Source organism: Carcharhinus amblyrhynchos, chromosome 27 (assembly GCF_965287045.1).
Source record: "Carcharhinus amblyrhynchos chromosome 27, sCarAmb.v2.hapA, whole genome shotgun sequence".
Taxonomy (NCBI): Eukaryota; Metazoa; Chordata; class Chondrichthyes; order Carcharhiniformes; family Carcharhinidae; genus Carcharhinus; species Carcharhinus amblyrhynchos.
This window is the reverse complement of record NC_137350.1, coordinates 23668864-23684583: the sequence shown is the minus strand read 5'-3', so window position 1 is coordinate 23684583 and position 15720 is coordinate 23668864. Positions and strand designations below refer to the sequence as shown.

The following is a 15720-nucleotide window of genomic DNA, read 5'->3' as shown; positions in this document are numbered from 1 at the left end:
TGAATGCATCCTATGCCGCCAGTAAACCTGTATCAGGGGGTGCACCATTGGAAGGACTATAAAATCCCATTGGTGTGAACAACAGCAAGGTGACAGTGCCTATCTCCATTTCTACTAGCTCATCCTGATGTAATTGAACACTAATGGGGCATGATTTGAATGGTGGGAACACTCGCCTTTGGAGGATTTAGTGTTGTTTGTCTGTTCAGCTCATGTGATACTGTAAATGTGCAAATCCAACTGCACACCCACACACCTCATCCCTGACCCAACCGAATTAACCCGCTTGGTTGTTTTGTTCCTCTTATGCATAATTGCATCTGAGTTATCAACACTTTCCACACACAGCAGGATGTCTGTATTTAACTTTTAATTGCTGTAATCAAGCAATACAATGATCTGGAACACTGCAATTCTGTCAGTATGAAAAGTTGTTTGGCATTGTGGCATAGCATCTTAGGCCCTATGAGAATTCCTCTGTTATATGGGTGTTTTGTTTTCCTAATTTACAATTAGGAATACTGTACTGATGAGGTGCCCAACCTTCAGATGAGATGATAAAACACAACTACCCGCATGGGCATATTTCGAAACAGAGCAGGGGAGTTCTTGCCAGTGTTGAGACCAGTATTTATCCTCCTCCTTCCCACACCCCATCCCTCACCACCCTCCTGTCAACATCATAAAAATAGATCATCTGTTTGAGAGTTTACTGTGTGCAGATTGGCCAGCACTGTTTCCTACATTTCAACAGTGACAGCGACCAAAATTTTCCACCTCCTTCCTGCCAGCATAACCTTCCTGTCCACCGATGGCGACACTACCTCTCATTCCCTGGTGGCACAAGGTGTGGCTCACATGCAAGACCCTATAGATATTGGCGGGACTGGAAGATCCTGCCAATGGCCAGCCACCTCAGCTGCTGGAAAATATGCCTCGGGGGTGGGGTGGGGAGGGGAGGGGTATTGGAAAATCCTGCCCTACACTTCAGAAAACAACTTTATTGGCATTAAAACACTTTGAGATGATGTGCTCATGATCAGCACTGTATAAATGCATGTACTTCTAATCCCATTTACAAGGTTTTGGTGGCATTTTTATTTTGTAATGTACTATCACCCCTAAGTACTTTGTTATTTCTTCCTGTTGTTCTTCAATTTTTGTCAAGTGTGATCCAAGGTTGCATATGACTGGAGAAATCTATTGCTTTCCCCACACTTACACAAGTGGCTGCAGACACATTGGTCTATATCAGCACACTATGATGAGACATGGACCTTCCCAGTCCATTATGGGCCTATATTTACATTTATCTACAGTCGTTAAGAATTCAGTCATTGCAGTGTTGCTCTGAGGTTTGCTTGTCATTTTGATTGTAGGACAACAGTTAAGACCTTGGATATATAATGGCCCCTTGCTACAGGTAATTTTTCAATTTTACTTAATTGACAGCCAGTCACTCCTCCCTGTCTGAAGTGGAACACATTAGATTCTGTGGCTGAAATCTTAGCGTTCTGCCTGACACGGGAATCGGAGTAGGCAAGGGGCAGACCGCAGAAAAGTCCGTTGACCTCGGGTGGGATTTTACAGGTTGGGGAAGAGCGAGGCTGTAAAATCCCATGATCTGCAATATTCCTCATTAAAATTCTGCAAAGCTACGTAAACTAAACTGGTCAATCCAAATCCTGCTGTAGCTGGACAAATGAAGAAAATTGAATTCCAGTGGCTGGAAATATGCTTTGATTCATGTTTTAAAGTGCAATGCGTAGCACTTTTAAAATTCAGAACTCCTACAAATTCTATTAATTTTAAGGTTCAAAAAGAGAGTCACACTTGAATCTGGGATGAACGAGCATTTTCAGCTCCTGAAGCTTTGCTGTCGAAGAGAGAAAGGGCCTTGTTGTAGCACTCCAGGTCACAGCTATTGTTTGTGTGAATGCACACAACAGTAAGTGCTCCATTTCGTTTACAGACAGCCACTTGACCAGTGTGAATGGACAGGCACGTGGGCTTGAGTTGATTGTTCCAATTGAGATGCTGAACTGGGGAGCATAGTGGTTAGCACTGCTGCCTCTCAGCGTCAGTGATTTGGGTTTGCTTCCCAGCTTGGGTCGCTGTCTGTGCAGAGTCTGCACATTCTCCCCATATCTGTGTGGGTTTCCTCTGAATGCTGCTCCTGCAGTCCAAAAAACATGCTGATTGGCTGTGCTAAATTCGTCCTCTGTGTATCCAAACAGGCACTGGAGTGTGACAACTGGGGGATTTGCGTAATAACTTCATTGCAGTGTCAATGTAAGCCTTAAAAACTTGATGTGGATTAGTTATGCTGAACGTGACAGCCACGCAATTGCAGGCTTGCTGAGGGGCATTTGGCACTTGGCTCCAATCCTCTGACCAGTGGCAATGCTGAAGCAGAAATGGGCCAGCATAGTCTCTCTCAGGATGAATGCAGGAGAGTCAAAGGAAGGAAGGGACATGCCGTAACTGCCATATTTATAAAGGTCTTGGTCTTTTTTAATGAATGGGAGATGGATCTATCAGTAGTCTGGCCATGCAGTGGTGCTGGGAGAGGGTAGGTCATGAGGGTTGATGAGGGAAGCTCAGTTCAATTGCATCAACTATCCCCAGGTATTAACGGCATGACATTTCCTGTGTGTGTCCAGGTAAGTCCTGCATACCTGGCCAAAGTCTGAGTCTACGCTCCGTATTGGAGACATTGATGGAGGATGATCCAGAGCAGCAACCCATCGGATGTTTAAACTTGGGAACTGACAGGGCATGTGTGAGTGCCAGGTCGTGGAGAGTCTACAGCACAGAAAAAGGCCAGCCTTTCTGCAAGGACCTGACACTCAACCTGGCCTTAGTTCAGATTTTGCTGCTGTGGACACTGGACGATTTGAACCATTATCTTGCGTTCTGTATTGCAGCATAGGTCTTGCTGCACTGGGGTCTGTCATTGAACTCATAAAGATTAAAAAAGGAGTGAGGAAGGCTCCTGGTGCCAGGAAACATTTCTTCCTTGGAGGGGGAGGAGGTTGAATTCATCTAGCTGGTATGCTGCTGTGGTAAAATATTTCAAGAATGCTGGATAATCCCTGGATGGTTCTGAGAGGTTTGTTTTTGTGTGTGTGCGTGTATGTGTGTTTGTTTTCTTGGGCTGATTACAGGCACACGTTGTGATCATTGTGCTCATTTCATTTATCTTAGCCTCTTGGTTTCAGGGAGGAAAAATGTCACGCTAAATATAGACCTTTTGTGCTAAAGACATAATTGCAATTTCCACTACAATATAAAGGCGGAACACAAAAATGGCCTTTTGAGTATGGGAATTCTGTATCATGCGAAAAAATAATAATTGCAACATTATGCTAACTGTTTTCAGGAATGTCTGCTGATTAAAATCATTGTTGCAAAGTAAATGCTGATCTTGTCTGTTTTAACCATTGATGTAGTGGGTGGGCAGATAGGTTCTGATATTTGCTGCAATATCAAATTTAGTTTTCTAAACCTTGAATGTGCATATTGGAATTTTCTGCTCGTAAAATTTCCCCTCTAGTTTCTCCTTCACTAATGTACAGGAAGGCCCAGGCTGTCAGGGGCCACTACACACACAATCGTCAAGTATGTCCAAACCTCTCGAGTTCTGCGAGTGATTTTCCACTTTATCTAGGAGTCAGAATTTAAGGACCAGTGCAGTCTCTGACAGACTGAGACAAGATAGGTCTGAGCCCTGCCCGATGACCTGTAATATAAATGAATGGCTGAAGTGTCTTTGGTAATCATTGGGACGTTCTTGACATGAAGAGAAAATGCGACCAGGCTGGGCTGCAATCATATTTAATTCTTTAAGCAGCCCAGTGATGTTGAATCCTACCGTGAAGTTGAAGGTAACTCGGGAGGGATACGTGTTGACTTTGCAACGTTTACCATAAGCAGCGGCCTGTGCGCTTGCAGGTGTGACATTGTGGAATGTGAGGAATTTGTGCTGAAGCACTTGTTCGAAACCATCCATCTGTGTGGTTAAGAATCAGATGTTCTTAGTTTTGCAAAACAGATTTTTCTTTCAATAAAGTTATCCAAGTGAAAACGGTGGACTTTATGATGGATCTTTTACCATCACTTGCTGATCCTGTGGCTCGAGTGTGCTGCATTCTGGGTGCTTTGTCAGTGAATGTGAAACTTGGTTCTGCTACTGCATTTAAAACGTGAAAGAAACTAACACATTCTGAGCTGATTAACTGACTTGCGAAATTGGGGAGGGTTAAAAGTTAAGTGCTACCTACCACTTGCAGGAAAGTAAGGAATAGGCTGCGGATAAACAAAGATCGTCATGTTCACTTCGACGTAGCTATCGATGGTTGGCTGGCAACAAATATGGTTTCTTTTATATAATACCTTTTCTGTGAAGTAGATTTTTTAACTGGTTTTTAATGTGAAGCTGCGAGTTTCTCTTTAATCCGCCTGTTAATCCTAGAATTGCGTAGAACGTACAGCAGAGAAAGTCAGTTCTAGCCAACTGGCCCATATCTGTGTTTATGCTTCATACAAACACTCTTCCCACCCTACATCACCAAACTCCCTCACTTTTAAACCAGCTTCTCAAACTGTATCTACGCTAGATTTAACAACTCCCTGTGGTAGTCAGTTCCATAAGCCTCCTTTTGTCAGTATTATCCAAACCCATTGCCACTGAAAAGGATAAGGGCAGCAGGTGCCTGGGACACTACCAAATGGAAATTCTCCACCAAACGGCATGCCACTCTGACTTGGAGCTATATGTCACTGGGATATAAGCCTGGAACTGCCTCTAATAGTGGTATGAGTGTACTCACATTCACATGGATAGCATTGGTTCAAGAAGGCTGTTTAATCACCATCATCTTAAGGGCAGTTGGGGATGGGAAGCAAATGTGGGTCATTCCCAATGATGCATCATGAATGAAACATCTCTGATTTCTCCTGAATTCCTTGTTGGATAAGTAGTGGTGATCTTGTATTTATGGGCCCTAGTTTTAGGCATCTTCTCTGCACCATGCACAGACAAACACACACTTCTCCAAGCCTGAAGTGTAAATATCACCTATGCCTACCTTATCAAACCCTTTCATGGTCTTACTCTCTGTTGGATTTCATAGAGAGCTGTATGGATTAAGATGCTCTGTCGTATTTTACTTAGTAAGGGCTAAAGTCTGAATTGCAACTTGTGAACCTGTAGTGTGGGGATATCCCCAATTGTAGGGATAGGGCAAGGGTTGGGCTGCTCTGTCGGAGAATTGGTGCAGACTTGATGGGCCAAATGGCCTCCTGCTCTGTACCTGCCTTGACCAGGGTCAAACCAAATTATTGTCACAGCATAAAAGAGAAGGACAGACGAGAAGATGCGGGTTACCTCATTTGGGTTGGAACAGAGAGAAAATATAACCGAACAATTAAAAGTTGCACTTTGACATTTGGTGAAGTGGTTTGTGAGGATGAACTGCAGCTAATTCTACATGCCTGGACTTAATTATGCAAAACAATTAAATCTTTTTCTTACTTGAGCGAAGCCAATTTGGTGTTGTCATTGCAAGGCTAAATGCTGATCTATCCTGTAGCTGTTGGAAGTTCAATTACTTTATTAAAGGAGCTATATTAATGGAGTTTTCCAAATAATTTTCTAACACCACCGTGGCATTCTGGAACAAAACCTAATAAAGCATTAAAAGTTTCCTATTGCTTAATTCAGTTAAACCCAGAGGAAAAACTAATCTATTATTCATCTCGAACTGCTAGTGATTGGTCACTTAAATAACACGCACACAACTCTTTACGAGGCACAATGGTTAGCACTGTTGCCTTGCAGCGCCAGAGACCCAGGTTCAGTTCTTGGCCTGTGTCACTGTGCAAAGTCTGCGTGGGTTCCTCCTGGTGCTCCAGTTAGGTGCATTGGCCATGCTAAAATTCTCCCTCAATGTACCCAAACAGGTGCTAGAGTATGGTGACTCATTTTTGCGGTAGCTTCACTGCAGTGTTAATGTAAGCCCACTTGTGAAGCAAATAAATATCTTAAATAAAACAAAAAGGCTTGTGTTCTCATATCATCATCTTTCAGGACATTCCAAAGCACTTTACAACCAATTAAGTACTTCTGAAGCGGAGTCACTGTTATTGTAATGTAGGAAACGTGGCAGCAATTCGTGCACAGCAAGCTCCCACAAACAGAAATGACCTGATCATCTGTGTTTGTGGCATAGATTGAAGGATAAATATTGGCCTGGACACTAGGCATAACTCCTTGCTCTTCAAAGTGGGGCAATGGGATCTCTTGGTCCCTCCCTCTCATGAGGGCATGGTTTAACTGATCTCATCTGGAAATTAGGCATCCCTGACAGTGTAGCACTCTCTCTCAGTACGCAATTGCATTCCTAACCACTCCTGACTTTTGAGTTATGGAAGTATCACCGCTTACAAATGTGTCTGTGAAGTGCTGATCAAAGTTTGTGCCTTGGCTGGAAGCAATGTTAGACTCCCCAAAGTAGAAAGATAATACATGTCAGCAAAGTCCTCTTTAAAAGCCAAATGGGTTTATTGATGCACTGCCATTGTTTCAATTGTTTGGAGCACGAAATTCCACTTACTCAGTATCCCTGAAACCTGCTTGTTTGCATCAGTTGAACCCATTACAACAAATGTATCTACTGTTGCGTGGTTTCTTTGCTTTTGTCATCTCCCTTTTGCAAAATATGATCACTTATGAATGAGACAATCACTGCGCAAAAGTATTGTGGTCAAAGCTCTTTCTCTCCTATGCTCCCTGTCTCCCACCCGCCCCCCCCCCCTTCAAAAAACACATTCATAGTGTATAGTCTGAACATGGGTATTTCAATCCCAGGTAATGCAAATTTACAAAGCAGAGACCATTGAGACAGATCCTCTTGTCAAGTGTTGTTATGGTGTTTGCACTGTTTTGAGCATGATTTTATTTGGAATTTGAACAAGTAGTCTAGACCCAGAAACTTTGTTCCCAAGCCTGTCCAGTGCGACATTACAAAGGTATCAGTTGCAAGTATGGGGGGGGGGGGTATAATTCCAGTTGAAGATGATGCTGGAATCATTTGTTTTAATTTGTATCTACCTGATCCATTCGATTTCTGAATTTTTAAACTGTGGATGTTCAAAATTCGGGATGTGTAGGGAATGTCATTCTGGATACAAAGGAGAAACTGAGTCTGGGTGAGCCAAGCAATTTAGTAGCTAGAAAAATTCTCTTTAAATTTGGGGGGAAAAGGATGTTTCCAAATCCTCAGGGCGAGGCTGGGGAAAGGAGATATGGATGTTTATAAATTATTTACAAAGATTCAGCTTCACCTTTAGCTTAACAATCTTCTGTCCACTGAGTTGGACAGAAGACTTTCAACTATGAATTTTTAACTATTCCATTATTTGAGCAATACTTTCCATTTTACGGGTGGTATGGTGGTTAGCACTGGTTCCTCACAGCACCAGGGACCTAGGTTCGATTCCCGGCTTGGATCACTGTCTATGCATTCTCCCTGTTTCTGCGTGGGTTTGCTCCGGTTTCCTCCCACAGTTTGAAAGATGTACTGGATAGCTGCATTGTCCATGCTAAATTCTCCCTCGGTGTACCTGGACAGAGGCTGGAGGGTGGCAACTAGGGAATTTTCACAGTAACTTAATTACAGTATTAATGTAAGCCTACTTGTGACACTAATAAATAAACTAATAGTTCAAATCAGGTTTCTAATACATGACATCATCCCTCTGTTTAAAGGCTGAAGAAAGAATTTATGGAGACTTTAGATAATCCCCATACTTGCAGACAATGGCCAAACTCTTAATCCAAAAATGCATCCAGATGTTGAAGCAATGGCACGTTGCTGAAACTTCAGCGATTTTGGGATTTGCCCTTTTTTTAGAGTATTTTCATTTGGTGAGATTCGAAACTCTGGCAACTAAACTGTAATGAGCTATTTGGCAAATCCTGGCATTGAGTTGGGTTTTCAGGCTATTTAAGTGGAACAGCCAAGTAGAAAGTAAGCAAATTCCTACAAATATGGATTGTGTAGAATTAAGTTATGTAACCTGCATAGTTATTCCGCATAAAGAGATTATGCTCTTCGAGTTGAACACTGTAAAGTACAGGCTTGTAGATCCTTTTTGACTTTTTGAAAATGTATTGTCTCTTCAGGGAAAACACTACTCAATGTTTTTAAAATGTTTGCTATACATCTCTGATCCTGAGCCTCACTCCTTTGCTGTATCTGTGAAAATAATACTTCTGAAAATTGTATAATTCTCACCCTTGTCATTGTATCAGTCTGAGTTTCTTGCACACTGGTTATAATCAGCAGGTTTCTATTGGAATCCTGTAATGTGATAGCCTCAACAGTGAGTTGCAATCTACATTATAAAAGCCGGGGCTTGCTTTCAAGAGCTGTTTATGATTCATCTCGCACTGAAACACAAATATGACTTTGCTTTTGAAGTGAGTTTAATTTACTGTTGTTTATAATTTTCAGCCTTTTAATACAATCTGCATGCAGAGGCAACTGTAAATAACAAGGGTGTCAATGATTATAGAAATGCAAATGACTTTGCCTTCTGAAGTGAACTTGATTTACTGTTTTGTTTATAATCTTCCACTTTTTTGATACAGTCCTGCAAGTAGAGGTAAATGTCAATAACAAGGGAGTCTAAGGTTATTGGTGGTAGAGGAGATAAGGTATAGGAGCAGAAGTAGGTTGTTCAGCCCATCAAGTCTGGTCCACCATTCAATGAGATCTTGACTAATGTAAAACGTCAACGCCCCCCCCCCCCTTTGCTGCCTTATCCCTATAACTCTTGATTCCCTTACTGATTTTAAAATCCAATCTAGGCTGAAAGGACCAAATGGTCTACTCCTGCTCCTAATTCGTACACTACACTATAACTAAACAGTTATTGTGGCCTCTGGTCAAAGTCATAAAGTTTTGCCGCATTTTTAAGATGTTGCACTCTGAGGCACAAATATAACTAATAGAAACCAAAGCTATCCGACCTCTGTTCCATTCATAAATAACCTAGTGCTTTGAGACTGTTAAAGTCCTACAGGTCTATTTGGAATCGCAAGCTTTTGGAGCACTGCTCCTTCATGTGATTCACCCAATGAAGGAGCAGTGCTCTGAAAGCTCGTTATTCCAAATAAACCTGTTGGACTTTAACCTGGTATTGAGATTTCTTACTGTGCCCATCCCAGTCCCATGCCAGCAACTCCACATCATGGCCATTTGGAAATGTACAAGTAACCATAAAATCAACAAATACTTTGAATAATTTTTTCATCCTGTGCGCCATTTTTCCCCCCTCAGTTTAACATCTACAGGCAGCTAAATGAAGAAAAATTAATCCTCCGATAGAATAAAATTAGAATTTATCCAATAAAATTGGTCTTTTGAAGGTTAGCAGGACTTTGTAGGAGGATATCCTTCACCAAGACCGCTTATTGTTAAAGGCACAAGTTGGGAATGTTTGTGCTAGGGTCTTCAATGCTGCAGATTTCCTGATTTCCCTTGGAATTATTTGTTCCCATGAAACTGCATTACCTAGATCCACCATGTCGACCTGTATCACCTGGTCAGCTCATAAAAGATGGTGAGGATATGGCTTTGGAAACTCAGTGTGGGATTGAATAAGCAGCAGACACATTGGTTTGATTCAAGATGGTCACTAGGCAGGGAGGGAAAATTGGTGTTTTGTGGCAAAGGTTGAAAGCAATGGCTTCAATCTTGCCAATGTTTAACTGGAAGAAATTATGTTTCATTGAGTAGTGACGAAGAGGCAATAGAGAAGGTATGGTATTGGAAGTCACCCTTGCACAGGTAACAACTGTTCCCATGTCTCTAAATGGACACTGTCAAGCACTTGGGTAAAGAGTAGGAAGCCAAGGATAAATCCCTGCAGGGTCCTGAAAGTAATGAGGGGGAAGGAGGAGCCAATGTTAGAAATGGTCGAGGTGGGATTTGATGGCAAATTTGGAACAAAGCAAATGCAGCCCCACTGAGTTGTACAAATGGAAGCAGGCACTGGTGGAACTAGTTAACTGTCTTGAGCTGTGGGAAAAAAAGTGATGTACTATGGCTAGTACCCCTCAGGAGAGAATTTATGACAGAATCGAACCATTTCATTGCTAAAGCAGGCATGGAAATCCAGTCCAACAGATAATGAGCTCAGGCTTGAGGTAACAGCGCATTAAAGGAATAGATATTTATAATCACTGTTGGCGCATTTTCCAAGATGTACCAAATGCCCAAGTCTATGCAACTAAGTACTTTGGACAGAAGATTTAACATAAATTTATGCAGTGGGAAAACATCAGACATAAAAGGACTTTGATTTTGGCAATCCCTCTATGCTGTTTAAACCATTAAATATGAATCAATTTGGTTTTTGCTATTATGATTGATGCAAAGTGGCCTAATGTAACTTCTGGCCTTTGGGCTTGTCTCACTGAATTACTGTGTCAAAGGTAAATGGGAGACAGGGCATGGATGGGATTGGGATTGAACTGACCTGCTCAAGAAATAGAGATCCAACATGTGATGATGGAGCAAATAACGTGTGTAAATACCCAAGGGTAGAAAAGTGTTTTGAGGAGAGGTCTGAGGAAAAACAAATGCAAAGACTGCTGAAACAGTTAATAACTGGGTATAAACTTTGTGAAGGAAGAATAACTAACTAACTGTACACCATGTACTATTTATGACTTTCTCTTCAAAAGCTCTAACTACCTCTGGATTTCACCTTTTCTGATATTTGAAGCTAGTACCTAATCAAGGGGGTTCTTACAGCATTCATCAGAATTGAGGGCTAATTACTATGAAGAATTCTCACAGTAAATTGGGAAGTAAAGTACGTACATTGTACACACTTCTCAATTTTATGGAGAAAAACTAAAGATGGAACATGGGCTGAAATATCATAAACCTTTTTGAATATTAACTTACCTAATTTTTATCATGGGGAATCATTGAATCCCTACAGTGCAGAAGAGGCCATTTGGCCCATCTGATTCTCTGACAGAGTATCTTACCTAGGCTTCTCCCCCACCCTATCCCTGTAACTCCATACATTGCCCTCGGCACCAAGGAGCCAATCCATGTCCACGGCTCTGACGAAGGGTCATCTAGACTCAAAACATTGGCTCTGTTCTCTCCCCCTGGATGCTGTAAGACTTGCTGAGAGTTTCCAGCATTTTATGTTTTTGCTTCAGATTCCATCCACAGTATTTTGCTTCTATCCACGTCTTTGGATTGTGGGAGGAAACTGGAGCACCCAGATGAAACAGGCGCAGACATGGGGGTGGACATGCACACTCCACGCAATCACCCAAGGCCAGAATTGAACCCAGGTCCCTGGAGCTGCAGGGCAGCAGTGCTGACCACTGTGCCACTATCAAATTAAAGTATTATTTTCAGGGCCAGAGAGGTGTTCATCATTATTATGACATACTGTGATTTTAAAAGAGAACCCAGTTAGCACCTCATTAACACGATGTAACATTTTCAGGGATTTTAATCTTAAAAAAGATGTTCTTATCAGTTTATCCTGTCGAAGAAATCGCTAGTAGCAATACCTGTGTTTTAAATGCAAACGTAAATCACTGTTGATTTTGTGGTGTAATGATGTTGAATGCTAACAGTTTTGCTGTTGCTATAGCTGAAAAATCTGGACAAACATAATCACTAAATTATTACCTTCACGCAGACTAACACTTGATTCCCGAACTGCACTTAGATTTACTTCAGACCATTACAGTAGCAACTACATCACAAATCTATCAAGCAATGATGACTTAATAGTCACTCTCAAATCTCACTGAATCAAACTTTTCCTTGTATCTATATTCACTTGAAAAAGTACATCATTGGCTGTAGGAATTGATTTGAAACCACGGTGGCACAGTGATTAGCACGGATGCCTCACAATGCCAGGGACCCTGGTTCGATTCCAATCTCAGGTGACTGTGGAGTTTGCAGACTCTCCCCATGTCTGCATGGGTTTCTTTCAGGCACTCTAGTTTTCTTCCACAGCCCAAAGATGGGCAGGTTAGGGTGATTTGGGACGATTTAGCATGGCCAATGTATCAAGGAGGTGAGCAGGGTAAATGCATAGAATCCCCACAGTGCAGAAGAAGGCTTTTCAGCCCATCGAGTCTGCACCAACCAGAATCCCACCCAGACCCTATCCCTGTAATCTTGCGTATTTACCCTGCTAGTCCCCCGATGATGAAGGACAATTTCGCATAGTTCACACATCTTTGGACTGTGGGAGGAAACCAGAGCACCTGGAGGAAACCCATGCAGACACAGGGAGTTTGTGCAAAGTGTCTGAGGCCAGAATTGAACCCTGGTCCCTGGTACTGAGGCAGCAGTGCTAACAGCTGAGCCAACATGCCACCATACATGGGGATCAGGCTTGGGTGGGATTGTTGCCAGTGCAAGCTCGATAGGCCGAATGGCCTCTTTCTGCACTGTAGGATGGTATGATTCTATGAAACGTCCACTAATCAAGTCTTTCCTTTTACCTCCAAAGTGACTATTTTTCTACAGGGCTTTGGAAAATTTACAGTTTTAATCATGAGTAATTATTTCTTTCAGGGACAACAGATACCACAGAACTAATGAACGTCACGTCCACATCATCTTCAAATCTCACTGCAGTAACGGGACTTCAGCCAACTGAACTATTATCCACTACAAAACAAAATGAAAGCACTACCTCAACATCAACGTCCAGCACTGAGGGAGCTTCGGTGTCATCCACTGTTACTATATCCAACACAAACCTCCCAGGTGTTTCAACGCCCAATGTTACAACCTCTCCAACTGAGAACATTACGAGTACCACTGAAATACAAACTACTCTTTCAAATGAAACCTTTACCACCACCAGTTCCCCCGTGAACAAGACCGATGTGATGCCAGAGGTTTCAACTACTCAAACAGTGGCCACAACTGAGATGCCAACAAACACCACATCTAATTTCACCCAAACCTCAACACTGGATCACACGACCATTTCTCCAACACTTCATAATGCATCGACCAGCGTATCAGCCACGACTGGACATGTGAATGTTACTGTGTCAACAGTAGTGCCCACAAATGAAACGTCGGCCATGGTTACACTAAACATTACATCAACCAGCACATCTGTAACTGTTGAAACCACTGTAAATGATACTGTGCCAATGACTACTACAATGCCAATGAATGCTACAAGTCAGGTGATGACACAGAGTACAGAAGTTTCCAGTTCTACTTGGACCACCACACAGTCTCCAAAGACCCCAACAATAGTACCTGCAGGTAAAGTGCAAACGTTTTTCTCAGTCTAATAAACTGCTTTGCTGTCTTTTATTGCAAAAGCTAATTTGGGGTTGGCGTTTCACTATACTTTAGTGTTAGCAATAACTGGCTCTTTGGATCTCATGAATCTATCATTCTATAAGAAGTACGAACAGTAGTGTTGAGGGCCCAAGTGCCTGCCAAATGAATACAGGTTAAATGTTTTAGTGTCACAAGTCAACTTACATCAACACTGCAATGAAGTTAGTGAAAATCCCCTAGTCGCCACACTCCGGTGTCTGTTCAGGTGCGCTGAGCGAGAATTTAGCGTAATCAATGCACCTAACCAGGACGTCTTTCGGACTGTGTGAGGAATCCAGAGGAAACCCACACAGCGACGGGAAGAATGTGCAAACTCCAGACAATAGCGACCCAAGCTGGGAATTGAACCCAGGTCCCTAGTGCTGTAAGGCAGCAGTGCTACCATGCCGCCTCTAACATGGACTAAAATTCCTTTATGGACATAGCTGGTTGTCGAAGTAACTTCCTCCAGCTAGGGCTTGTTGATGCTCTGAATTAACGTTTATTCTGAGTTGATCTTGAACCTTGTCGGTCATAATGACCTTCATTTTTTTACTCGGTGTACAGTAAATATTTTTGATTTGTAGTGGAAACTTTACTGCTAACACGTGCGAGCAATCATCAACTTCTTGCCAGATAAAACCTGAACATCAATTGGAATAAGAACAGTGTCCTGGTTTAAACTTCAATCTAGGGAAAGCAAACTTGATAGGAAGAGGTTACTAGTGGACAATATCACGAAAGAAGAGTGGTTAAAAATGAATGTTCAGTTGTAAATCGTAGCTTGCCCTTGCAAAAATTAAGAAAATCAGAGGCTAATGAAGGAGATGTTGGCATTTTTTTAATGAACTAATCTTGTTTGGGACCAAATGGAAAGTGGAAATTTCCATTTAATGCTTGTGATGGATACTTTTGTGAAATGGTTTCTGTTGTATAAATAAACATCTGATTTATTTACAAATCTGAACACCTCCATTTTCCATGTTCAGTAAAGCTATTTAATATTATGTCACAAATTTGTTCCTTTCACCACCTGATTGGGGCACCTCACAGTGCCAGGGAGCCAAGTTCCATTCCTGGCTGGGGTCATTGTCTATCTGGAATTTGCACATTCTCCACATGTCCACGTGGGTTTCCTCTGGATGCTCCGGTTTCCTCCCACAGCCCAAAGATGTGCGGGTTAGGTGGATTGGCCATGCTCAATTGCCCCTTGGTCTCAGCAGTCTAGCTAGGGTAAATGGATGGGGTTATGGGGACGATGGCTGGATGGGATTGTGGTCGGTGCAGACTCGATCGTCTGAACGGCCGCCTTCTGCACTGTAGGATTTAATATGAGGAGTGCTATCAGTAAATTCTTCAAACAGAATGACAGCCAGCATGTAGGAAGTAATTGCTAGACTAGTGGAGACAAATATGCTGGAGGCATTGAAGAAACAATTGGAATACGACCGGGATTGGAATCTCTTGATAAATGCATTTAAAATGGATATCTTGTGATCTCGGAAAGCTTCTGCTTTTGCAGTTAATCTCCCATGCAATTAATTAGCTGACTGACCTGCATTTTGTGTATGACCAGAGGTTCCCAGTTGTTCCTTGTGCTATGAAGAAATTAGAATCATAGAATCCCTGCAGGCAGAAAGAGACCATTCGGCCCATTGAGTCTACACTGACGGCAATCCCATCCAGATCCTTTTGCTCTAACTCCATGTATTTACCCTGCTAATCTCCATGATGCTAGCGGGGGCAAGTTAACATGGCCAGTCAACCAAAGCTGCGCATCTTCGGAGTGCAGGAGGAAACCCACGCAGACAAGGGGAGAGCGTGCAAACTATAGACACAGTCACCAAGGCTGGAATTGAACCTGGATTCCTGTTGCTGTGAGGTAGCAGTACTAAATTGGCTATGTAAAACCCTACAAAGGAGCCATGTCCTTGCGTTATGTCGAAGAGTTGACCCAGATCGTGGATAACAACTTGGGTTCAATTCAATTGAGGGTTCAGTTCAGCTCATTCAGGATGCAGAAGTTGAAGTGTGTAGTTGAACATAGGGAACCAGAATGTCTGCTCCATGATCAACAGTGAAGAGCTTGAGCTGGAGTTGTTTTTTTAAGTTTATTTATTAGTGTCATAAGTAGGCTTACATTAACACTGCAATGATGTTGCTATGAAAATCCCCTAGGCAACACATTCCAGCACCGGTATGGTACACTGAGGGAGAATTTAGCATGGCCAATGCACCTAACCAGCACGTCTTTCGGACTGTGGGAGAAAACCAGAGTACCTAGAGGAAACCCACTCAGACATGGGGAGAATGT

The 15720-nt window shown here is 42.3% G+C and overlaps 1 protein-coding gene across 1 annotated transcript in view; it reads left to right on the top strand.

The window, feature by feature from the left end:
* The window catches only part of LOC145359159 (protein HEG-like), a 94381-nt gene that overhangs the window by 34558 nt on the left and 44103 nt on the right, over positions 1–15720 (top strand). The window contains exon 2 of the mRNA XM_080213586.1: positions 12636–13346. Coding sequence (XP_080069712.1) covers positions 12636–13346 — 711 coding nt within the window. The remainder of the gene's footprint in view (positions 1–12635; positions 13347–15720) is intronic.